The sequence below is a fragment of the Mastigoproctus giganteus genome, chromosome 9 (genome assembly GCF_048544385.1).
Source record: "Mastigoproctus giganteus isolate SK-2022 chromosome 9, ASM4854438v1, whole genome shotgun sequence".
NCBI lineage: Eukaryota > Metazoa > Arthropoda > Arachnida > Uropygi > Thelyphonidae > Mastigoproctus > Mastigoproctus giganteus.
The window spans coordinates 122,802,804-122,830,478 of NC_143583.1; the positions used below are offsets into that span (position 1 = coordinate 122,802,804).

At 38.7% G+C, this 27,675-nt stretch overlaps 1 protein-coding gene across 1 annotated transcript in view; it reads right to left on the reverse strand.

Moving 5' to 3' along the window:
* LOC150080696 (protein O-glucosyltransferase 1-like) overlaps nt 1-27,675 on the reverse strand; it is a 134,320-nt gene that overhangs the window by 52,564 nt on the left and 54,081 nt on the right. Inside the window, exons 5-6 of the mRNA XM_090380787.1 lie at nt 9,778-9,896; nt 7,461-7,620 (exon numbers count right to left, since the gene is read on the reverse strand). Coding sequence (XP_090236913.1) covers nt 7,461-7,620; nt 9,778-9,896 — 279 coding nt within the window. The remainder of the gene's footprint in view (nt 1-7,460; nt 7,621-9,777; nt 9,897-27,675) is intronic.

Consider the following 27,675-nt stretch of genomic DNA (forward strand, 5'->3'; position numbering starts at 1 on the left):
GAAAGGTACAGCATCACCTCAGTTCAAACAAGAGGAAAGCTTTTTGTCTCGCGGATTGAACCCAGTATCACACCGAGTGTCATTAAAGAAATGTGCGTAGAGGGGATGGGTATTGACGTAGAAGTACGACAAGTGCAAACAAGACATCCAGCATATTCCTCCTTCACTATCTCATGCCCTATCAATTGTGAAGCACAATTACTAGACAAAACCATTTGGCCCACTGGCACCCTGGTTAAACGCTTCAGGGAACATGCTTCGAGGCCCTCAACTAGGGTTGCGCAGTAGCAATTAAGGAATTCCTCATCAGACTAGAAAGAAAATATGCAAGTCTCTCTTTACCTTCAAAATGTGCGCAGCATAGCCAATAAACTTCACACTTTGCAGAACCTTCTATTAAGCTCGGAATATGAATTCATCTGCCTGACAGAAACCTGGCTTCAAAACAATAGACAGCTAGATGCTCTGGCTGACAATTTTGACTTTAAATGCGAAAACAAAAGAGGAGGAGGAGAAGTGATACTCTATAAGAATAATTTCTCTGTAATTAAAAATCAAGAGTCACACTCGGAAAATTTTGAAGCCGTCTCAGCAACCTTCAGAGAAGGTACAAAGAATGTACAAATTTGTATTATATACCTTCCACCCAACCATGACAGCGAAGCCAGAAACGAACTCCTTACTTGGCTCGTCGCAAACTTGAACCCAAATGTAGAATCTATCGTGATGGGAGATTTGAACATGCCTCTTCCTAAGGACAAAGATGATGCAAAGAGCGAATTGGATGATACTATGGAAACTCTCTTGATGAAACAACTTGAAACACCCCTCACAAGAGGCACACAGCGCCTTGACCTGGTATACTATAATGCTCTAGACATCACATTAACTGACAATACGACTTGCTTCGCTTCTGATCACATCCCTCTCTCAATCCAAGCCAACCTGAGAAGTCAAGCTTGCAGGCAAAAAGAGAACTGGAGGTGGGAAAACAACGCTGATGTTATCTTCTCAACCAAGTATATAAAACCAGACGTAATTTTGAAACAGCTTGCGAATTTCAACTGGCAAAATCTCTTCCAACTCCCCGTAGACGATGCCTTAGAAGCACTCTCGGATACACTTCACTTTATTGCTCTTGAGGGTGCATCAAAACGCATTAAAATCTCCGATCGAGCAAATTCCTGGTTTAGTCCACAAGTAAAATATGCTTTAAAGAACAAGCAAAAACTCTTCAGAAAATGGGAAAAAACTGAACAACCACCTGATTATATTCGATATAAAGAAGCTAGAGCATGGTTCATTCGATTGAAACGTCAAGCTCACTATGACATGGTGCGATCACATTTAAAGAAAGGAAGCAGGATATATAATAAGAAAAGGCGTACGGATATAATGCCCAGGCACATCTTCTCAGAATGGATCCAAGCCACCTTTGGAACTCCTCTGGCAGAAAATCAAGTTGAAAGTGAAGTCAACACAGAGAAAATCTGTGAAGCAATTAGCAAACTGAAGACAGAGGGCTATGCTGAATTGTCTCAAATCAGTATCGCTAGAGATGACGTTAAAGCCGCTGTGAACAGCCTCGGGAATAAAGCCACAACTGGGCCTGATAAATTCCAGCTCTTCATGATTAAGATTAGCAGTGTATACATCATAGATCTGCTCCTTCACATTTTCCACAAAATTTTTAGTGAAAACCACCTTCCGAAGATATGGAATACATATTTCGTTAAACCTGTTCCCAAAAATAACAATCCTAAATCCGCCAAAGACTACAGGCCTATTGCAATTGGATGCTCGTTTCAAAAAATATTTGAAAAATCCATTTTAAATATCATCAACCATCACTGCTTCGGGCATAGACCGGAGTACCTTCATTCAGTGATCCCACAAAGATCTACTACCACCAATCTCATGGAGACTCTATTTCAAATCCAACACGCCCTTAACTTCAGACAGCAATTAGACATTGTCTTCTTAGACGTTGCATCCACTTTCGACAGTATATCCATCTCGGCTATTACTATCATCTTGGAGGAATATTTCCATATAACTGGGCACGCATTAGCTATAATAATGAGTTCTTTGAGGGAGAGACAAATCACTGCCATAAATGGAATTTACAAAGAGACCTTCCTTCCAAGTCAACAGGGGAGTCCTCTCTGCTACTCTTTTTGCAACAGCACTGCATCCCTTCCTGACCCAAAATCATAAACAATTTGTAGTATATGCAGATGACTTGAAATTTTTCGTCACCCCGAATGACCAAAACACATCTTTACAACGCAACAACGAAGCAAACTCCAAAATCGCCGAGTTGCAAGAATATCTTAATTTCATGGGGCTCCGACTAAATGAACACAAGACAGCACAAATGGTTTTCACCAACAAGATATTAAAAACCACATATCAATACGCGTAAATGGCAGTGTGGTCAAAAAAGTCAGGACACATATTGATCTTGGTCTGAAATGGGACTAAAACCTAAACTTCACACCCCATTTCGGACATGTAAAGAAGAAAACTTACGCAGCACTATGGACCTCCAGACAAGAACTGGTAGGTATCAGGAACCCTGACCTTGTTAAACAATATATTTTAAGATGCATCATCCCCATCCCTCTCTATGCATCTCAGATTTGGTCTTCTGCCCCAGATGCTACCATCAAGGCTTTCCTGGGTTTAGAGTACTGGATGCTGAGATGGTTAAACAGGATCACTATGTAGCCATTTACAATCTCAAGAACCATTTTATATGCCAACTTGGATGTCACGCCTTGGTCTCACATTATTGTCACCAAGAACATTCTCACGCTTGCAAAACTGCTGACCGAGAGACTTGACTCACTGAAAACTGACTACCTGCTGACTCGGCCCCGCATGACGCAAAGGTGGGTGAATAGAACACCATCCCCTAGCTCACGCAGCTGGAAAGCCTTCGGTGATTTTTTCCTTTGAACACCATTAAGATGTTCAATGATCTTCAAGCAGACCCAGAAAGGCTTTGCGCAGAGAAGAGATACAGGACTGAAGTGTTTCAAAACGCATTACTCCACCTATAAATGTTGAGTGAAGCTCACATATGAAAACAAAAGAGAATGCAGGAAATGAAGAATGAACTGGTCGGGACTGTTTTTGCTCCGCACTGGTGCTCCTGTTATTTTTAAGGATGTTATTTTTTGGATGTCTTGTCTTTCTGTTATCTCGCTGTAAATAGTGCTGTAGATGTGAACATTCTCTAATTCCTTGTAAAATTGCAAATTATGCTTGTGCTCTCTTTCTATCTGCCTGTCATGTAAAATAAGGCAATGATATGTATAATATAATTAATTAGACAATGTATAATTTGTATAATTTATAAAGACAATGATTTGTACAAATTATAAATAGATAATTATGTATATAACTTATATTTGTATATATGAATGTGCACCCCCTGGCTAATAGCTGTAAGCAGGTATCTCTTAGGAGAAAATAAAGATAATAATAATAATATTATTTTATTTTATAGATTTGGGCATATATCATAATATACCCAAATCTATAAAAAGTATTTAAATGCTTATGAGGGTTAAACAAAATATATGTGCACATTCAAATAAATTAATAGCAAGTTTGTTTATTGGCTATAATGACTGCTTCAAAACACCATGAAAAACTTTATGCTAATTTCTGGTAGAAAACTGGTGGTATATTTCACCTTAAGAGCATTCATGACCTTGACTAAATAAAGGGGAATTGTTGACTTGTTTGAATTCTATGTGCCAATTCATTTCAAAGATGTTCAACTGGATTGAGAATGGTGTGCTATGCTGGCCACTGCAATTTTCTACAAACAACAAAGAGAAATACATCAGGAAAACAAACTTTATCAGTTGGGACACTTTAAGCGTCCTCCATACCCAAACCTGTCTAATAGACAGGTTTGGGTATGGGATATTGGATAAACATCTAGCATGAGCTGTTGCTCCACTGTCCAGGTTCAATGTGTGTCCTCCCATACCAATCAATATGCACATGTGTTATTGTTAGAGGCATGTGGAGGTTGTAGCTCTTCTTTGAAAATTCATGTCATGCAGCACTCTACTTGTCATGGAAATAGGTTTGCCTGTGGCATCTCAGTATTTTATGCCTACCTAGTTGGGTCTTGGATTCAGTGTGACCTCTAGATTTCCATTTCTTCAGCACATTTTGAAGTATTGACTTGGAAATATTTAATTCAATTCCTGAGAGAGAGAGAGAGAGAGAGAGAGAGAGAGTGTGTGTGTGTGTGTGTGAGTGTGAGTGAGTGAGCGAGTATGCACAGTTATTTTTTCGAAATGATATCCAACTATCATTCTCCTTAGAAATTGTTAGCTCTTTCTGCGCTCATTGCTGAGCAGTTTGTTTGTAATTCATTTACAAACAAGCAATAGTTTGTTTGTAATTCATTTACAAAGAAACTATTGCTCTACTGGCAAAAAATTTGCACAATTTTCCACAATTAGAAGGAGATACTGTGACTTTTGGTAAGATAGTACACATAAATTTAGAAGTGTGTATGCTTCCTAAGTAAAGATTTATAAAAAAATAAATGAGGGCCCAGAATATGCAAATGGTAATCACACAAAAGGGTTAGGTGGAGAAAGGTCATTTGATCTCATGATTTTTTATTTATTTTTTTAAAATTTTATTCACTCAAGAGTAACTTGCAATGCCTTTTAGAGCAAAATTCCCCACAGTCACAAAAAATCCAAGGAAGCTATACTGAATATGGCCAAAATGACTCTCAGAGTGGCAATATTTTATGATTTCAGGAAAACTCCAGTGGGTTGTTCCTCACATGCTTTTCCTTATTTAGTAAAAAAGCAAATCCTTTAAATATTCTTATAAAGTTACATTACAATTTTTCTATGAAGCTGTTCATTTTGTGATTGTATTTTCCATAAGCAACTTGGCAATTGGCCTTTGCCACTTCTTTCACATGAGAAAGTTTGCTGGTGGTGAACAGAATAATGGAAAACCTACCATAAGTCAGTGACTATGATGTTAGGATATTTTTATTATTATTTATTTTTTAATGAAACCCCCAACCACAAAAGGTATTAGAATCTATAGTACTTAGTATGGTGCGGGTTGAAGGGTGAGAAGATGAAAGAAGAACTTACTGACATTAGATTTGATTTTCTGTAGATTGTAATTTTCAGGAAATACATGTGAAGGAAGGCTGTTCAAGATAACAGAAGTTGAAAGGGTAAATGAGGAAGAAGAAAAGTTGGTTCTGTGAGTTTAATATTTGGACAGTAAATGGATGTTGGCTAGTTGCAGCACATGTTTAGAGTGGTTTGGAAGGGAGAAGGGTAATTACAGAAGCAAATTCAGAAGAACAGTGCCCATGGAAGTATCTATAGTAAAGCATACAGCAGAAACAGAATGTCTATGAGAGAGAGAGAGTGGAGAGAGACTCTGTTAGAGATGAGTCATTAATTAACCTAACTGCCCTCTTTTGAATGGAATCTAGAAGCCTGAGAGAGGTTTTTGGGGGAGGGACACCACCCCAGATGTGGAAACAATATTCCATGTTAGGGTAGAGTTGAGATTTGTACAGGATGAGTAGTTGTTTAGACGAGAAACAAAAGAGAAAACTCAGTTTTTTAGATGCAGAGGGTTATTTATTATTTGGTTTTTAGGAGCATTAGCAACTAAGGCCATATTGCTCGGAGGATATGCGGTGGTCATTCCCTGACCTTTCCGCATCCTCCATATTTGGTGGCTCACGGGCTTGAACCCTGGTCTAATCAAGAAGCGTGTGCTACCTACTGCTGCTCCTGCCCACCTGGCTATGGAGGCGCCATTAGATGCAGAGGGAGCAATATTTGTGATGTGCTATGCCAAGAGAGGTTAGGAGTCAGGGTAACTCCTAATAGAGATATGTGACCTTGTCTAGAAGTCTGAGTGTCAAAGAGGATAACCACGAAGCAGCAGACCCCCCTTTTTTTTTTTTTTGTGAGATATAAGATAGGACTGAGTTTTAGGATTAAAATTAACTAAGCTATCTTTGTCCCACTGGAGAATTACCTGGTCATCAGCATTTAAGGAACTGAACATTCAAGAAGTTAGAACTGTTTCTCAAAGGGCAAAGTTTCTCAAACTGGAAGGTGGAATGTCATATGCTATCATCAGCAAAACTATGGATAAGATTTCTTGTGAATGCAAGAAGGTTGGTCATTAATAAACAAGAGAAAAAGAGTGAGTGAAAGAACTGAGCCTTGGGGAACACCAGCATTAGTGGAGAAGTTAGAGGATAGATATCCATCGCCCACAGCTAATAGTCAGAGAGAAAACTGAATATGCAATTGCAAAAAACAAAAAACAACAACAAAAAAAAGTTGGCAATTCATACAATGGAAGCTTGCTTAGAAGACATTTATACAAAACATGAATCAAAAACCTCAGAAATGCAAGAACAACTGCTGGAGTCTCACAAATTTTTTCACTGAATTTGCCATAGATGGGTAACATAAGCCAATATATCATTAGTATCTCGACACTGTTGGAATCCGTACTGGCAATCACTGATTGCCAATATGGCTGAGATAGTTCAGGAGTTGACAGTTACTGGATTTTTCCATTACACTGGAAAGAGTAGAAGTAAATGTAATGGAATGAATATTGGATGGAAGAGATTTCACCCTTTTTAGGAACTGGCTGGGTATGACAAATTTCCAAAAGAAGGATAACCATCAGTGGAATAAGAGAGTGTAAGAAGGCAACATTTGTATGTTATGGCCACTAATATGGCATGACATGCAATTCACAAGACTGGAACTTTTGTTGGGATCTTGCACCATTTGTCTACAAGGAAAATTATCAATTCATGCAAACTGGATTGTGGCTGTTTGCACCACCACCACTGTCTCACTTGGTAGTTACTTGCATCATGTTAGTGGGTATCAGGGTCTTTATCATGGAACAAGGAATGTCATGCAGCCAACTGCTCACAATATAATACCAAACTCACTGCCCACCCACATTCTATATCCATTTTAAATTTTCCAGAAGACTGTTGCAAAGAGATGTGCAAATGGCATCAGCTGACCATGTGTTATGCCCTCCTCCTTTGAATGCATATCATGTTGCATTGGTAGTAAAGAGTTTCCATTATTCTGTCCACCACCTGTATATCAATATAGTATTCTCTTTTAACTCTACTGACTTGGTTGTCGTGCTGGAGTATAAACAGAAAATTTATTTTATTTTATGAAGTAATTGTTTTAACTATAAGAAATACTACATGCTTAGTAGGCACTATATCTTTTCACTTTAGATATTTTATTACAAATAAAAAATCACAGATAATTTATATAAAATTTCAAACTGGATTCTTTCAATATTCAAATATATTCAACACAGTTTCAAAATTTTATATTAAATGATGAATGTAGTGCTTGAACTGACAGTACAGTGAATAAGCTTACCCTATCAGATTTCCAAGCTTGGTTTTTTGTATAGTGTGCATCTATCAATTCAGGATCTTCTCGAGACATTAATATTAATGGATCTCTTTCAGAACTGGTACGGGATCCACGAAAAAATGCTATTCTTTTTTTCTTTTCCCATGGCCATTTCTTTGAAGCTCTAGGGAAAATAAAGACATATATTGTAATTATATAATCAAGCACAAAAAAGTTTACGTTTTTTGATTGTAAGACATTATCTGTATGGTGTCTTACAAAAAATATATCAATGATATCCCAAAGACATATATTGTTCTTTACTTTTAAATTCATTTATTCCCTTTCTTTTTTTTTTTTTTATGGTATCCTTTCAAGTACTTTTAATTTCAATTTATGTAAAATTGCATTAATGAGTTCAGATGCTAAGCTGCAAAACACAGCTATTTATAGTCTATTTTATTTTATATTCTATTAGTAGTTTGGCTTTGTGTTGTCAGGGCTGTAAACTATTGTGTGTTAATTAACCACTATATATGGGTCACTGTTATGCAAATTTATTGCATCAGTATGCTGATAAATTTTTGTCAGTTGCAGTTTTGATGCTTAATGTTTGTTTAATGTTTATAAAGTAGAGCTTCCACAAACACTGTTTGTCTTGTGGCCTTTCAACAAAATGAGACTTAGTGGTCACTCTGTTGTAATTTATTTTTGTTCCATATATTGATCAAACTGTTGCAGTTGGTTTTCAGTGTCATTGTATGATATGTCATGTTATATGGGCATCAGTCTAAATTTATTTATAATTTGTAAATTAGCTGTTTTGGTCATTTATTTAATGTATTCTAAAATCAGGTATGTAATCCTGCAATGCCCCTATTCTTAATTCAGAATAAGGGTGTTACAGAAGGATTATATCTCCTCCAACTGATTTTCTATATAGTTGTACCAGTTTTCATTATATTTGAATCTCACAGAGTTTACTGATTCTACTGACGTATAAATTAAGAATGCAAATTAAAATTAAACTTACATTACATTCAGACAACACATGGCTGGTTATGCTTTTCAGCCACTGATCCTTGCCTTTCTTTCTTTACTTTTAAATGTCTTTATCCTTGGTTTTTTTTTCTCCAGTATTCTTTCAATTACTTTTAATTTCAATTTGAAATTAAAAGTAATTGAAAATACATAAAATGTGAAAATTTTTAAATTTTATATAAGAAAATAAATCTTACTCATTTTATAACAATGCATAAAACTGAAACAGTCATAATTGTTTTATATGATACAGATGATCTTAATTTAATTCTTCAAAATAATACTTCTTGTTTTGTATTTGAAATAGTGCAATAACAACCTCTCTCTCTCTCTCTCTCTCTCTCTCTCTCTCTCTCTCTCTCTCTCTTGCATGCATGCACACATGATAATGAATAATATGTAAAGCAGAGAACACTTTAGGAGAAAAAGAAATAACACTTTCTCCAATTATGAATTTTTTTTGTCCTCGCCTTTTCTCATTATTATATGAGGTCAGCATTTTTGTTGTTTTGGCATGCAATTTTTACGGCTGGATGCCCTTCCTGCACCAACCCTCACCCTTTATCCGGGCTGGGAATATGCAGTGGTCACTCCCTGACCTGCTGCATCCTCCGTATTTGGTGGGTACAGGCTTGAACCCCGGTCTAATCAAGAAGCGTCTACTATGCATTGCCCACCTGGCTAAGGAGGCACCTACCCTTTCTCCAATTATGAATAAAAAATAAATAAATCTGTCCTTAGATAAGCAAAAATTTTTCCAATATTCATGAGCAAATAATTAGGCAAAATTAACCTGAAAGACATTAAAAAAAACTAGACAATTATACAAAAGGGTGCAAATAAATTGCAGAAAATATCAAGATGCCATTACTGTTTAATTGAAAAAAAAAAACAAAAAAAACAGAATTTAAAAATTGATCCTAATATACCACATGCCTGGTAGATGCTGTTCTCTGTGCTCAGACAAGAACAGCCACTTACTGCCACTTTGCACTCAAATCAATACATCAAATAATTATCTATGGTTGAGAAATATAATATAAATGATTATTTAAAAATAGAATAACAGCAACTTTTCACAAAACCATAATAGGTATGTGATTTCTGGAAAAATCAGAAAAGGCAGCAAGTATAAATTATTGTGCATATCCAAATACTCACGCATGTAGACATAAGAGTGAACATAAACACCTTTAGTGGCTGTTTAAAAAACTCCGGAACTTTGATTATAAGTATAATTTTAAAGACAGCACGGAGTAACAATTTAAATATTATAAAAACTGAGCAAGTTAAATCTTACTTTGTTATGATTTCTCTTTGTAGATCCCATCTACCTAATCCTGTTGGATATAAACTAATTGCTGGTCCACCTTCCCAGAATGTCCATGCTGGATACATTATATCTGAGTAGTGAGAAGTCTAAGGGAGGAAACAGGAGCCATGAAATATAAAGTTAATATTACTGCATGAAGTTAACACAAAACGTATAAAAGTGATAAAAGAATAGTACTATGTTTATGAAGCAGTAATTAGCAGTTGGCAATAAAAAACAGTATTTAATGACAAATTCCTAAAAAGGATATTTGACTGTTGGACTATCTAACACAAGCAAGGATACAGTATATCCTCACTCCAGTGGCACTTATGTTTATAAGTTTCCACTGATAATGCAAGAAGAGTCTTTGAAGCATCTTGCTGGGAATTTTAATCAGCAACAAACTAATACTCTGCTCCATCAAAAAATGCTGTTTTTGTATTGAATTGGCCTTTTCCATTGGCCAAGAGTGATGCCACATATTGCTGGCTGCTAAGCACTGTCTCATAACAAAATTTTAAAATTGAGTGTTTATACTCTGATATACCAACAAAGGGCCATAGGAGATTACTAGAATCTTATCATATTATGCGATAATCACATAAATTCGAATGCATTAGTATCATTAAAAACTTCCCACTACCTGACAGCAATTTCCACACATCTATCCTGCAACCACCTTCACTCAATTTAAATTTATGGCCTCTTGTGTGTGTGTGAGTAAGAGGAAGGATTCCATCAGCATTCAGATTACTAAATCAATTCAAAACTTTAAACACCACAATTGGGTTTCCTTACAGATACCTTGTTTCAGACAATGCAATTTTCAGAAGTGACGCCTTTCCTTGATAAGAGTACCTTTTGTTCCCCCCAATGAATCTCACTGCCATTCTCTGCACCCATTCAACAGATCATCCTTTCTAAAATAAAGCTTCCAGAGCTTGTATGCGGTACTCAAAATGTACCTAAAATTGCCTTACAAGATCAGATAATCACCTCCTTATCCCATCTCGCAAAATTCATGTGCAGTAGAGCATAGATAATCTGAACTAATTGGGACTGGAGGTAGTTTGGACTTCCGATTTGTTCGGATATTTGAACTTATCAAAAACACCGTTCTGGAGACTAAAAAAAAAAAAAAAGGTTTAGTAAGTTTAGAAATAAAAACACTAAGTTGTACTAGGTATTTTTATTCATAGGTAACAAAACAAATGGAACTTTCAGCCACAATAATATATGTATAGGCTTTATAAAGAAAATAATTACTTATTTTTTGCTGCACCATTTTCAAACTTTGTTTATTTGCTGCCAGATCTCTCACTCTTTTCAGCAAGAGTAATTGAGTAGGACAGCATTCATTTTATTTTGCTCATACCAAGCCATTGCAGTCTCTAGCGGCGAATGCCTCAGCATGCATAAGCCCAGTGTTGATGTCATTTTCTTTGTTGTTGTTTTTGTCCTTATCATTTTCAGGAGCTCTTTTGTTTTCATTTAAATCAGGAAACCCTGTAGCATCAATATCATTTTCCAGTCACACACCTGCATCACCTTCATCACAATCTTCAAACTCCTTAAAAATGTCTTCCTTCTTCAATGTGAAGGTAGGTGCAAAATATGTATTTAGCATTAGCATTAGTAGAGGCATTTGATGCAAGAAAGCAAGCTTATGCAGCATCAGCCAAAAAAAAAAAAAAAAAAAAAACCCACTTCCACTTCACCCCTCTGTTCGTTCAAAATACCTGTCCAGCTGAGCCTTAAACTTATTTAGGCTATCAACCTCCACCACAAGGGATGGAAGTCTGTTCCACCAACCAACCACCCGCTGGCTAAAGGCAAATTTCCGCACGTCTATCCTACATCTGTCTTTCCTCAATTTGAATTTATGCCCTCTCAGGTGATTTCTCTGAGCTAGAGGAAGAATCCCATCAGCATTGAGCATGCTTAAACCATTCAAGGCTTTATACACCTCTATCAGATCACCTCGCTGGTGCCTAGTCTCCAGACACTGTAATTTGCAAAACTTAAGCCTTTCTTCGTAAGAGCACCCCTTTGTTCCATTCACTAATCTTGTTGCCCTTCTCTGTACTCGTTCCAGCAGCTCTACATCCTTCTTGAAATGAGGTCTCCAGACCTGTATACAGTACTCTAGGTGTGGCCTGACCAACGCCTTATACAATGGAATAATCACCTCCTTATCCCTGCTGGAAAAATTCCTGTATATCATTGACAATACTCCATGAGCTACTCTTGCAGCCTGTCTGCACTGCTCAGAGAACTTCATATCTGCCTGCACAACCACCCCCAAGTCCCTTTCATTCTCTACCACTGTCAGTGTAGTACCACAGAGTTGATACGTTGCTCTGGGGTTGCTGTTTCCCATGTGTAGTACTTTACATTTATCAATGTTAAACTTCATTTGCCACCTCGAAGCCCATCTGCTCAACCTTTCCAGATCCTGTTGCAGCAGCATAGTGTCAGTAGTGTCCTTGACAACCCTGCCAACCTTTGTATCGTCTGCAAACTTGGACATTAAGCCCGATATACCATCATCAATATCATTTATAAATACAGAAAACAATAATGGACCCAACACTGAGCCCTGAGGGACTCCACTAATAACATCAGTCCACGATGAGCAGTGTCCATTGATTACCACTCTCTGTCTTCTCCCCCTCAACCACCCCTTTATCCATAGCAGCAATTTGCCTCCAATGTCACACTGCTTCAATTTGTGTAGCAGTCTTCCATTTGCAACAGTATCAAAAGCCTTTCTAAGATCCAAGTATATAATATCAAAGTTATTCCCTGCATCCAGTTCTTTTGTGACTGCATCATAGTATCCAATCAAGTTGGTCAGGCAAGACTTCCCCTTAACAAAACCATGCTGTGTCTGAGCTATAACTGAAGTCTTGTCTAAATGATCCTGCAGTGCTTCTTTAACTAGTGCCTCCATTAATTTTCCTGGAACAGAAGTTAAGCTCACAGGTCTATAATTACTTGTGTCAGCCTTTGATCCTCCTTTGTGAATTGGGGTCACATTTGCACATTTCCAGTCTATGGGTACCTCCCCTGAGTCCAAGGAAGCTCTCATAATTATGGCTAAAGGTTTGCTTACTTCCTTTGCTGCCTCCTTTAATATAACTGGATAGATCCCATCCACCCCGGGTGCCTTTCTTGTGTTTATCTTCAACAGTTTCTCCTCCACTTTACTCCCAGTTATTTCAAGATTCTGTAGCTTACTGCTAGAGTTGAATACACCTCTGGCATTCCCCTCGCTGAATAACTCCTCATGTGTGAATGTCGATGCAAAATATTCATTTAGTTTGTTAGCTACCTGAGCAGGATCATCAACACTTGACCCATCAATATCAAGTGGACCAATCTGATTCATCCCCTTCCTTCTAGAGTTTACATAAGTAAAGAACTCTTTGCTGTTTTTCTTTGCATCCCTTGCCAAGGATTTCTCGTAATCTGCCTTCGCCTGCCTAACCTCCTTTGTAACTTGGTTGCATATCAACTTGTATCTATCATAGGCTTCTGTGTCATGTGTTAATTTGTATGTATCCCATGCATTTTTCTTCTCTGCCATATGCCTCATTAGTTCATCTGACATCCATTTTGGCCTAAACCTTGAACAATATTTCTTAGTTGGTATGTAAAGCCTAGTAGCTTCCAAGATAAGTTCTTTGAATGCTTCCCATTTTGAATTTGCTGTTGGTAACATCATCAGTTGGTCCCACTGTATAGAATTTAAATACTGTCTCAGTCCATCGTAGTCGCCTTTACGGAAGCAATAACCCTTCCCTTTACCCCTAATGGTAGTTACCTCTTTGAGTAAATCCCACTTCAGCACACTGTGATCACTGCCACCTAGTGGTTCATTTATCTGCAGATTCTTAATGCATGAAGAATCACTGCTGATAATCAAATCAAGAGTATTACTCCCTCTAGTTGCCTCCCGAACATGCTGATGTAGAAAACAATCATCCAATAAATCCACAAAAGTCCTGCTAGTGTGTGAGTAACCAGCCCCCAAATTCCAGTCAATATCTGGGAAATTAAAATCTCCCATTATAAGACACTCTGATTTACTGGCCCACTCTATTTCCCTGTACAGTTCCTTATTATACTCATCAGAGTCATTAGGCCTACAGCACACTCCTACTCTCAATTTTGATCTCCCAATGTTTATGTCACACCAAACTGACTCCACACTGCACTGTCCAGCGATGTCGACTGGCTTCACTTCTTTGGTTTTTATGTGTTTCTTAACTAATAACATAACCCCTCCTCCCTTCCTATCCTGTCTATCCTTTCTGTAGACGTTGTACTCCCCAAATTGCAGTTCTGCATCCCTTATATCTGTGTGACACCACGTCTCTGATATCCCAACAATATCTGCCTTTGATGTTTTGAGCAATACCTCAAATTCATCAAATTTATTTACTAAACTCCTAGCATTGGTGTACACGCAAGTATACCTGCAAGTGTTTCTATTCTTAGCTACCCTAACACAACCCATGTGTTTACTTGTACCGCAATGGCTCCCAGCAGTCTCTGAAATACCATGCATCTTGTTTTTCAGGCTTCTGCTCATTCTAATAGAAGCAGTGCAAGAATCTCTTTCACCTCTGCCAGTGGCTACTGTCAATCTATTGGTCTTTGTCTCCCCCCAAGCTAGCAGTTTTCCGACCCACCTAACACTGCCTCGATAGCATCAGCAAATATTCTTGCATCCTTTCTATTTAAGTGTATCCCATCCCTGTAGAAGCAATCTCTCCTGTTAACAAGTACAGTCCAGGCTGAAAAAAATTCTACCCCTTGAGCCTTGCACAATCTTTCCAGGGCCGAATTGATCGACAAGGCTCTCATCATATACTCCCTCCTATCATGTCTGGGCAGAATTGCAGACACTTTCAAATTCAACCCTAATTCTCGGCTTTTGTTCAACAGTGACCTGTACTTGTTAAGTAATTAACATTTAGTTTGACAGCAACCTCAATATAATCATCATTTGCAATATTTGTGACAATAACATAGCCTTCTTCTAATCCTCTCAGAAAATTCACATACCATGGGAAAGTGACATAACTATTGATTATGCTAATGCTAATCAATAGTTCATGGCTGTGCAGTAAAAGTGGTGCACACAATTACTCATCCACTGCTGAATTACTCATAACAGTCAGGCAACATAGAGAAATATGTAAAATATATGAACTTAATTAAATTGCAAAGGAAATGGGGCACAAGTATAGCTTCCTCCAACCACTCTCAGTGAAATGCAATTGAACTGATCTGGACTCAAGTGTAGGTAGAATTGCAGAAAAAACACTTTCAAAATAGGGTGTGTGAAATTTATTGGAGAATGCTCTGAGACATATATCAGTTTAAACAATAACAATGATGACAGTTCTCATTGTAATGATTTGCTGAACGATGAAACAATTTTTTAAAATTTGAATGATTTTACTGTTTCACATTCTTTACAAATATGTCACTATCAATATTATTGTATAATTTAATATTGTAATTTTTGTAATTTAATAAAGGATTATAGTGTGTGTTTGTTTCCAACTAAATTAACAGAAATTAGTGCAGTAGCTTAAACATTTAAAATATATAGGGAGTATGGTTATAGAAATGGGGTTTGACAACAATGGCCAAAGTTATGGTTGAAGCAATCGAGGAATGGTGGTGGTGGTGTAAAGTGATTCCAACCAATGGCAGTGATCCGATGGGCATAATCTACCACAAATTTTATTCGGATCAAGTGCATGTACCATGCTCCAAAAAATGTTCAGCCGGTGGGGAATCTTGAACACTAATTCACAGACAGACAGATGTTAAATGATTGTCTTTGACCCCATGTACCATTCATTGCAATCAGGACAGTCTATATAGTAAACTACCCTGCTCTTCATGAATAGTGGCAAGGATGATTTCATCTAACACACCACTGAAAAAACAATGCAGGACAGAAGTTGGATACACTGAACACCCTCCACTCAAAAAATCTTTGTAATGATACAGAATAGGCCTAGATATCTAGAAGGGAATAAATGCCATGGTCAGTGGTGGAAGGTTCTGAGTACGAGTTTGGAGGGGGACTGAACCTATTCAGCATCGTTTGGGAAAGACACATTTGAGGAAATAATGTTTTACGCATTCAATCTCTTATTGTCTAGATGTGGGTGTACTGCAGTGGGACCAGTCATGACGTAACGAGACGCAATAAGTGGAGGCTTTGTGTGCATATTCATGGGCTGTGGCGAAGCGTGTAAACTGGCCTGCACATATTAGTTTCCCATATATGGAAGTTCCAACACAGAAGCCTGTGCCTGTCTAATATGTCTAGGAAGGGAAGAATTTACCTCCCTTTAAAATGTAAACCAAATGTTTGATTCAAACCTATTGACACATGCTAATACTTGGTCCTTGTAGCTGGCCCTAATTAGGGCAAATATTATTATCTAGATAGTGGCTGTTTTTTTGTTTTTTTGGTTTTTAGGAGCATTAGCAACTAAGGCCATATTGCTCCGGGAATATGCGGTGGTCATTCCATAACCTTTCCGCATCCTCCATATTTGGTGGTGACGGGCTCGAACCCCGGTCTAATCAAGGAGCGTATGCTACGCACTGCTGCTCCTTCCCACCTGGCTACGGAGGCGCCTGTCTAGATAGTGGCATCAGGAGTACAGGGGAACAGAGGGATAAGCTGAAATCTTAGTTTTAAGATCTTGCATCACTAAGTCTAGCTACTAAAGAACTGACAGGTGACCCCACAACTGTGCAGTTAAATAATTCAATAGAACATGCAATCCTCAAATATGAAAGCAGACAGGGTTTGGTTTAGGTTTTATTGGAACATTGGCGAATAAAGCTATAATGTGGAAAAGCAGCCTATGTAAACAATTAGAGTTAAAAGATTTCGACCTAACAAATTAGGTGAATATGTCAAAAAAAGGCATAATGATAAAAGTATCTCAAAAAGGTACATTTCATATAAGAGTAAAAAGATTTAAAGCTACTAATTAAAACCGGCTGACACTTAGTCTGAGTGTATGACTCAGTCAGATGACTAACAGTCAAATATAAAACACATTTGTGTCTAGTAATGTGGCCACTCGCATAAAATATGTAGTATGGTTAAAAAGGTGTCACAATGCTCAGACATAGGGAAGTCATCTGTCCTCAGCAGGAATGAATGAATAAGATGACCATGTCCTTTGTGGAAGCAAACAAGAACTTCCTCTGGTTCCTGTGCAGACAAGATTGCCAGTGTTTAATTAAAAGCTTTATCTGACATAGCTTGTTTGTGACCTGCCCATGCAAAGACCATTGCCAATGGAGAGTAATCTATTGCATATTACTTTCCTGTAATCTGTATAGGGAACTAACAGGTTACAGTTGTTCTGGGGTTGTGGTGATCTGGCTGCAGCATCAGGCAGTTTATTACTCTTGATCCCAATGTGGCTTTGGATCCAGCAGAAACGGATGAGGATTTTATCTCATCCCAATAAAGCCTGTAATATACTTAAAGAGTCGGTGTACACCTTTAGTAATTGTGGCTTTTAATATGGCCCAAAACTAATTCTATAGCATAAAACTCTGCTGAGTATATGCTGCATTCATCTGCGATCTTTCAGATATAGTGTTATCTAGGAAGATGGCAGCAACCTGACAAATGACTCTGATCTCAAGCCAACAATGAAGACAGGCAAAAAGTCGGAGTATTCAGCTTAGTAGGCAGCATAGAGTTGTTGGTAAAGAGAATTTGAAGTGGTGGCCTTTCCCAAGTTTTTAAAATAGAAGCTGCATGATAGTGTTTCAGCAAGGCAGGGCAGGGCAGTGGTGATTGCCTTGATGACTCAGCCACATTTTCTACAGTGATGTCCACTTCTCTTAGTAAATCTTGAATACAAATAGCAGAGGGACAGTTGGCAGCCTTGCAGCTGTTAAACAGATGCTCTTGTGGGGTGGTTTAGTAGGGATTTTAGTTTAATGGTGTACTATAATGACAGCTGCTTTTGTCGAAGAAACAAGAATGGTTTGGTTACTTCAACATACAGACTCTGGACAGGAGATGCTTGGAATGCTCTAGTAGCAATATTAAAGGCCTGATGGTGGACTAGGTCAAGTCATCGCAGTAAGCCGTTTCTAGTCAATGATGCAGTCACAAAAGATAAAGCTGATGCAACGTGCAACAATCAGCACCCCTTGGATAGCCTGTAAAATGTACAGGCACTCTGTGCACTTTGTTCAAAGTTGACGGATGTGTTATAAAAATGTCAATCTTTTATTGAATATGAGTCCCAAGAATTTTATTTCAAGTGCTATTGGGATAATTTTTTTTCAAGCTTTATTTCCAGTTCAGGGTGAAGGTTCCACTTCTCACAAAAGTGGATGCAAATGGTCTTGTGGAATGAAACCTGAATTGCTAGCCAATGCCCAAGAGTTGACATGGTCAATAGCATGCTGCAATTGCCTTTCAGTAATCCTTATGTTGCATGACTGTAAGATGCCAGAGTTATCAATTAAAAAAGGCACTGTTTGGTTGGAGGAAGCTATTCAGTAATAGAATTAACCTTGATAGCAAAAATTAACTTAGAGAGAGAGAGAGAGAGAGAGAGAGAGAGAGAGAGAGAGAGAGAGAGAGAGAGAGAGAGAGAGAGTTGTAAGAAGATGTGTTTTGGCAGACAGTATAGCAAACACAGAAGTCTATGACAGATATAAGTTGATCTGTAACCAAGTTACAAAGGTTGTTTTGTTAGTTTGTTATTTGGTTTTTAGGAGCATTAGCAACTAAGGCCATATTGCTCCGCGGATATGCGGTGGTCATTCCCTGACCTTTCCGCATCCTCCGTATTTGGTGGTCACGGGCTCGAACCCCGGTCTAATCAAGAAGCGTGTGCTACGCACTCTGCTCCTGCCCACCCGGCTACGGAGGCGCCAAGTTACAAAGGAGGTTAAGCAGGCGAAGGCAGATTATGAGAAATCTTTGGCAAAGGATGCAAAGAAAAACAGCAAAGAGTTCTTTACTTATGTAAACTCTAGAAGGAAGGGGATGAATCAGATTGGTCCACTTGATATTGATGGTTCAACTGTTGATGATCCTGCTCAGGTAGCTAACAAACTAAATGAATATTTTGCATTGACACACATTAGGAGTTATTCAGCAAGGGGAATGTCAGAGGTGTATTCAACTCTGGCAGTAAGCTAGATAATCTTGTAATAACTGAGAGTAAAGTGGAGGAGAAATTGTTGAAGATAAACACAAGAAAGGCACCCTGGGTGGACGGGATCTATCCAGTTATATTAAAGGAGGCAGCAAAGGAAGTAAGCAAACCCTTAGCCATAATTATGAGAGCTTCCTTGGACTCAGGGGAGGTATCCATAGACTGGAGATGTGCAAATGTGACCCCAATTCACAAAGAGGATCAAAGGCTGACACAAGTAATTATAGACCTGTGAGTTTAACTTCTGTTCCAGGAAAATTAATGGAGGCACTGGTTAAAGAAGCACTGCAGGATCATTTAGACAAGACTTCAGTTATAGCTCAGACACAGCATGGTTTTGTTAAGGGAAGTCTTGCCCGACCAATTTGATTGGATACTATGATGCAGTCACAAAAGAACTGGATGCAGGGAATAACTTTGATATTATATACTTAGATCTTAGAAAGGCTTTTGATACTGTTCCACATGGAAGACTGCTGCACAAATTGGAGGAGTGTGGCATTGGAAGCAAATTGCTGCTATGGATAAAGAGGTGGTTGAGGGGGAGAAGACAGATAGTGGTAATCAATGGACACTGCTCATCGTGGACTAATGTTATTAGTGGAGTCCCTCAGGGTTCAGTGTTGGGTCCATTATTGTTTTCTGTATTTATAAATAATATTGATGATGGTATATCAAGCTTAATGTCCAAGTCTGCAGACGATACAAAGGTTGGCAGGGTTGTTAAGGACACTACTGACGCTATGCTGCTGCAACAGGATCTGGAAAGATTGAGCAGATGGGCTGAGAGGTGGCAAATGAAGTTTAACATTGACAAATGTAAAGTACTTAATATGGGAAACAGCAACCCCAGGGCAATGTATCAACTCTGTGGTACTACACTGACAGTGGTAGAGAACGAAAAGGACCTGGAGGTAATTGTGCAGGCAGATATGAAGTTCAGTGAGCAGTGCAGACGAGCTGCAAGAGTAGCTCATGGTGTCTTGTCAATGATATATAGGAATTTTTCTAGCAGGGATAAGGAGGTGATTATTCCCTTAGCAATGGTCAGGCCACACCTTGAATACTGTATACAGGTCTGGAGGCCTCATTTCAAGAAGGATGTAGAGCTGTTGGAACGAGTACAGAAAAGGGCAACAAGATTAGTGAATGGAACAAAGGGTTGCTCTTACGAAAAAAGGCTTAAATTCTGCAAATTACAGTGTCTGGAGACTAGGCCCCTGCGAGGTAATCTGACTGAGGTGTATAAAGCCTTGAATGGTTTGAGCATACTCAATGCCAATGGGATGAGTATTTTGTACTGGCTTTTGAGTGTTTAATAAATAGTGTGAAATAGGAAAAGATTCTTTTAGTGGGATTATCATTACCAGTTTGAGTTCCAACAGAGTGGAAAGCATATAAGGATATTAGTAATATTGCCCACAGATAGGGATAAGAGAAGGAGGTCCACAGCTGTGGATCATTCTTCCCACTGCAAGAAAGCATTCAAAAAACTGCAGGATACATCAGTCTACAAACCAGTACATCAGTTCTGCTATAATGTGCATTTGTTCCAAACGCGACTGATATATTAGGGAACAATGCAAGTATAATGCAATTTTCGTGTTGGCTCATGCACGATTTCGTCTGTGAGTAACAACAGGTGTACGCAAAACCCAGAACCGAGCTGAACGTAGCGACCAGCACAGCAACATACAGTATACAAGTTTACTTAGCTTAAAAAATATTAAACGTAAAATGTGTAAAAGCTATATTTCTCATTTACTGTAGTTGTATTGGTCGGAGACACATCGTTGTCACTTGCTGTATTCACAAGATAATAAGTGATACTGTAGGCTGACTCGCGTTTTCAGGAGCCACCATTCTTCTGTTCAAAAAGAAATTTTGTGAGGCAGGATAGAGTGAGCAGAGGAGCACATTTCTGGAGTTCACTACCATAAAACAATAAAAACAATTTGCAGTTCCCGTTTTATTGGGCTTTTCTGTTAAGTGCATTCTGATTATAAACGGGTAGCAAACTATCTTACTGCATTTGTGATATAGCAATAGCTGGAATTCTTTGGATTTTTACGTTATTATGGTGAAATGTGTTTCCTCTTCCATGAAATCTTCAATCATATAAAAAACATAAATAAATTTTCAGAATCATCCCTTCATTTCTATTTTTTAAGTTATGTAAACTTGTCTCACTTGTGCGTTCCATGTTCGTTGTTATTGATTGCTTATCTTTTTTACTGTTTTAAATTTTACAATCCAAAAAAAAAAAAAAAAAACAGAAAGAAAATCTCAGTGAACAAAAATATCAATCAAGTAAAACATATCTTGTAAAGATAAAGTGCTATATTTACTGTAATATTTATTTATTTATTAGAAATTTAAGATGTTTAAATCTGTGTTAGCAATTTTATTGGGTTTCTAACTTTTTTAGTGTTTTACTTACCAGACTGAACATTTTTTTTGAGTGCTCTGCCCCATCCCCATTTTTACCATAAGCCCTGTTATTTTTAATGTGCAAAATACCATAATGTGGAGATTTTTAGGAACACATGTATCACATTATAACAGAACTGACTGTATTTCAAAATCCCCTAAACACTTTAAGAAAGAAAGATTAACTGCCTTATATACAGTGTCCAGTGATGACTAATTTTGCATGCGAGTTGTGTATTTCTGAGGATTACATCATGGTATCACTTGAATGTTGTATCACTGCTCACATCCATTCCTATATAACTGGCCATTAGAAGCAAGAAAAATGCTTTACACAATGACTCTAAGCAGAACTGACAGCAGAACTAAGTTATCAGTTGATGATATACACCGAAGAGCCAAAACATTATGACCAGCAAGTCGTTATGCTAATCGAAGCAACTGCAGGTGAACTACGACGTGTGTGTGGATCAGGACATGGTATAAAAAACACCTGATACCGAGCTCCATTAATCAGTGTTACTCTTGTTCTTCAGATGGGAAAGGCGAGTTTGACAAAGGCAAAATTGTAATGGCCAGATGACTGGGTCAAAGCATATCCGAAATGGCACACCTGGTGGGATGCTAAAGGTCAGCCATGGTTAGTACTGCCGAAAGTGGTCAGAGGAGGGAAAACCCACGAACCGCTGGCGAGGTGCTGGACGACCACAGCTCATTGATGCTCGAGGTGAGCAAAGGCTCTCCCGGATGGTACGTTGCAACAGAAGGGTGACTGTGGCGCAACTAGCCGGTAACTGGAATGCTGGTGACGGGAGTAATGTGTCACAATGCACAGTACATCGAACCCTGCTGAAAATGGGGCTGTATAGCCGCAGGCCGCTCTAAGTGTCCATGCCAGCCACGGTTCAAAGGCAACAGCGCCTACAATGGGTGCGCAAACATCGAAACTGGTCCTTGAGTGATTGGAAGAAGGTCGTCTGATCCGATGAACCATGTTTCCTGTTGCACCATGTGGATGGGCCGGGTGCGGTGCGTCATTTATCTGGGGAAGTGATAGCACCGTGGGACGAAAACAAGCTGGTGGGGCGGTGTCATGCACTGGGCGATGTTCTGCTGGGATATCCTGGGTCCAGTCATCCATGTGTTGGGCACTCTGACATCTACCACCCACCTAAACATCATTACTGACCAGGTAGGCCCTTTCATGGCAACAGCCTTCTCCTCTGGCAGTGCCATCTTTCAGCAGGATAATGTGCCATGCCACACTTATCGGACCGTTCGAGACTGGTTCGCAGAACACGAGGAAGACTTCCAGGTATTGCCCTGGCCTCCAAATTCCCAAGACATCAATCCCATCGAGCATCTGTGGATTGTGTTGGAACAGCAACTCCGATCTGCGGTGTCTCAACCATGGACCTTACAGGAGTTAAAAGATCTGCTCGTTATGTGTTGGTACCATCTTATATCATCCATGCCTCGCCAGGTACAAGCTGTTTTGGCTGCATGTGGAGGACCAACATCATATTAGGTAGGTGGTCATAATGTTTTGGCTCACTGGTGTATGTGCATACCTTTAATTTTGTATGGCTGGTACCACTGCAGCTGGTGCCTCCATAGCCAGGTGGGCAGGAGCAGCAGTGCATAGCACATGCTTCTTGATTAGACCAGGGTTCGAGCCCGTGACCACCAAATACGGAGGATGCGGAAAGGTCAGGGAATGCCACCGCATATCCCCTGAGCAATATGGCCTTAGTTGCTAATGTTCCTAAAAAACCAAATAACAACAAACCACTGCAGTATTCAAGGATTGCAAGTTCTGTCAAATTAGGGCACAGCCAGGGATTACCCATCAGTTCCACAATAGTATATTCAGTGATACAGTACAAGATCCTGAAACTCAGATTTTAGCTTGTTATGTTAGAGAGGAAGGTAAATTCTTTCTCCCTTAGAAATATTCCCCCTGAGACATATTAGTCATATATGACCTTGAAACTAAGATTTTAACTTATCACTTTTAGAGAGGAAGTAAATTCTTTGCCTCCCCCATTTAGAAATACCAGTCACATATGCCCTCATACTGAAACTTCCATATATAGGAAATCAAAGTGTGCAGGCCAATTTACACACCTTGACACAGCCCATGAATATGTTCAGTGCTTGAGCCTTGTTAAATGGTTCCTGGTACCATTTCATACACTTACAGCTAAGCAACAAAAGAGCAATTGCATAAAGCACATCCTCACAAATGTGCCTTTCCTAAAATGATACTGGACAGGTTCGTCTCCTCCCCTTCTCCCTTGACTCGCATACTCAAAATCCTCTTCCATGAGGCATTTGTTCCCTTCTATTCAGGCTTTTCCTGTATTATCGCATGGATTTTGTGACTTCCAGCCTGCAATGTTTTGTCAATGGTCTCCCAGGTGAAACCATCCCTGCCCTATTCGTGCAGAGTGGGTTGGTTTATCATACAGACTGACCTTACTGAAATGAATGTTATATTGTAAAACTAAGAGGCATCTGTGAGATCACACAGACAAGCATTTAACTTCTATCTGTCAGGTGGATGTTCAAGGTTTCCCACCAGCTGAACATTACTGGAGCATGGGACACACTTGATCCTAATCAAGTTTATGTGGTACATAGGGTCCATCAGCTAAATTACTGCCATTGGTTGGAATCACTTTACACCACCACCCTTGCTTACTTGAACTGTAAATTAGGTGTTTTCTTTATATAATAATAAATTATTAGCATTAGTAGAGGCATACATTGCAAGAAAGCAAGCATATGCAGCATTAGTCAAAAAAAAAAAAAAAACCCCATTTCACCCCTCCATTCGTTCCAAATGCCTGTCCAGCTCAGCCTTAAATTTATTTAGGCTATCAACTTCCACAACAAAAGATGGAAGTCTGTTCCACCAATCAACTACCCCCTGGCTAAAGGCAAATTTCCGCACATCTATTCTGCAACCTTCTTTCTTCAATTTGAATCTGTGTCCCCTCAGGTTCTTAATCTGAACAAGAGGAAGAATCCCCTCAGCATTCAGCTTGCTCAACCTATTCAAGGCCTTATACACCTCAATCAGATCATCTCGCAGGTGCCTACTCTCCAGGCATTGCAATTTGCAGAACTTAAGCCTTTCTTGATAAGAGCTTCCCCTTTTTTTCCCCTCACCAGTCTTGATGCCCATCTTTCTACTCATTCTAGCAACTCTACATCCTTCCTAAAATGAGGCCTCCAGACCTGTACACAGTACTCTAGGTGTGGCCTGACCATTGCCTTGTATAACAGGATAATCACATCCCTGTTCCTGCTAGCAAAATTTCTATATATTATTGACAAGACTCCATGACTTGCCCTGGCAGCCCCTCTGCACTGCTCCGAGAACTTCATATTTGACTGCACAATTACCTCCAGGTCTTTTTCACTTTCCATTTCCCTGAGTGTAGTACCACACAGTAGGTACGTTTCTCTTCGATTATTGCTATCTATGTCTTTTTGCTTACTGAAATATAGCTTTTGGAGTTTTTTCCTTAAAAGACTGAAGATCTTTTAAGAAAAATAAGCTGTCTAGTGTGAGTTTACAGCTTTATGATGCAGTACTTTGCATGATGCAGTCTGCAGTATTTTGCATGTGTCAATGTTAAACTTCAGTTGCCACTTCTCAGCCCATTTGCCCAACTTATCTAGATCCAGTTGGAGTAGCATACCGTCTTTACTGTCGTTAACAACCCTGCCAACCTTTGTATCATCTACAAACTTGGACATTAAACCTGATATACCTTCATCAATATCACTGATAAATATACAAAACAACAATGGACCCAACACCGAACCCTGGGGAACTCCACTAATAACATTTGTCCACGAAGAGCAGTGTCGATTTTTTACCACTCTCTGTCATCGTCCACTCAACCATCCCTTTATCCATTGTAGCAACTTAGCTTTAATGCCATACCTCTCCAATTTGTACAGCAGTTTTCCATGTGCAACAGCTAAAGCTTTCCTGAAATCCAAGTATATGATATCAAAATTATTTTTGGCATTCAGTTCCTTTGTGACCATATCATAGTATCCAGTCAAATTGGTCAGACGACACCTCCCTTAAACAAACCCATGCTGTGTCTTACTTATTACTGCAGTCTTGTATAGATGATCCTGCAATGCTTCTTTAACCAGTGATTCCATTATTTTCCACGGAACACAAGTTAAACTAACATGTCTATAGTTACTTGTGTTACCTTTTGAACCTCATTTGTGAATTGGTGATACATTTCACTCCTCCAAGTCCATGGGGACCTCCCCAGAGTCCGAGGAAGCTCTCATAATTATGGCTAATGGTTTGCTTACTTCCTTTGCTACCTCTTTTAATATAACTGGATAGATCCCATCCACCCCAGGTATCTTTCTTACATTTAACTTCAACAATTTCTTCTCCACTTTGCTCTCAGTTATTACAAAATCATTTATCTCCCAGTCAGAGTTTGATAAATGTCTGGCACTCCTCCTCATTGAATTAATCCTCATGTGTGAATGTAGAGGCAAAATACTCATTCAGTTTATCAGCTACCTGACCATCATCAATAGTCAACCTGTCTATGTTAAGTGGTCCAATCTGATTTATCCCTTTCCTTCTAGAGTTTACATAATTAAAGAACTCTTTGCTGTTTTTCTTTGCATCCTTTGCCAAGGATTTCTTGTAATCTGCCTTCGCCTGCCTAACCGCCTGTATAACTTGATTACAGACTAGTTTATATCTGCCATAGGCTTCTGTGTCACCTGATACTTTATATGCATCCCATACATTTTTATTCTCTGCCACGAGCCTCATTAGTTCATCTGACATCCATTTAAGAACAGTATTTCTTAGTTGGAATGAAAAGCCTAGTAGCCTCCAAAATTAATTCCCTGAAGGCTTCCCATTTTAAATTCAACATTGGTAACATCATCAGTTGATCCCACTGTACAGAATTTAAAAACTGTTTGAGACTCCTGTAGTCACCTTTACGAAAGCAAAAGCCCTTCCCTTTAGCTTTGATGGTAGTTACATCTTTAAGTAATTCCCACATTAGTACATTGTGATTACTGTCACCTAGTGGTTCCTTTATCTGCAAATGCACGAATAATCACTGATGATAATCAGATCAAGAGTATTACTCTCTCTGGTTGCTTCTGAAACATGTTGCTGTAGAAAACAATAATCCAATAAATCCACAAAAGACTTGCTAGTGTGCGAGTGACCAATTCACAAGTTCCAGTCAATATCTGGAAAGCTAAAATCCCCCATTATAAGACATTCTGATTTACTGGCCCACTCTATTTCTCTGCACAATTGCTTATTATACTCATCAGATTCATTAGGCCTATAACACACACCTACTCTCATTTGTCCTTTCCCAGTGATTATGTCACACCAAACAGACTCAACATTGCATTGTCCATCAACATCAATTGGATGCACTTCCTTAGATTTTATGTGTTTCTTAACAGCATAACCCCTCTCCCTTCCTGTCTTGTCTATCCTTTTGTACACATTGTACTCTCCAAATTCCAATTCTGCACTGCTTACGTCTGTGTGACACCACGTCTCTGATATCCCAACAATATCTGCCTTTGATGTCTTGACTAGCACTTCAAGTTCATCAAATTTATTAACTATACTCCTAGCATTAGTGTACATGCAAGTATACATGCCCCTATTTCTACTCTTAGTTACCCTAACACAGCCCATGTATTAGGCTAACTAAGAGTAGAAACAGGTGCATGTATACTTGCATGTCTTTGTCTTTAACCCCATTTTAGGGAAAGTTATAACCCAGAAGTATAGCAAATGGCATCAGGATGCTGCACAAGTAGTTACCGGTCGCATGATCCTCCTATCTGTACTGCTTCTTTTACCTATTCATTTGTTGTAGCACTCCTTTATAGTTTTAAAAAAGAGGTTGAAAAAGAGATTCTGGGATGTTGAAAGCTACTGCATTTTATTCCTGTTTTTATCTTGCTTTTTACTTTAGTTTAACTTAATAGTTCTGTAAGTTTTATGTTAAATATACATTTTTATTTTATTGCTATACAGGGTGTCTCAAAAATATTGGTACAAACATTTAGGGGAGGTAGGTAGCATCTAAAGGAATGTGAATTGCATAGGAACCCATAACCGGAAACGTCACGGGAAAGTAGTAGCAGAGGCACAAGAAGCAGAAATGACACAAGA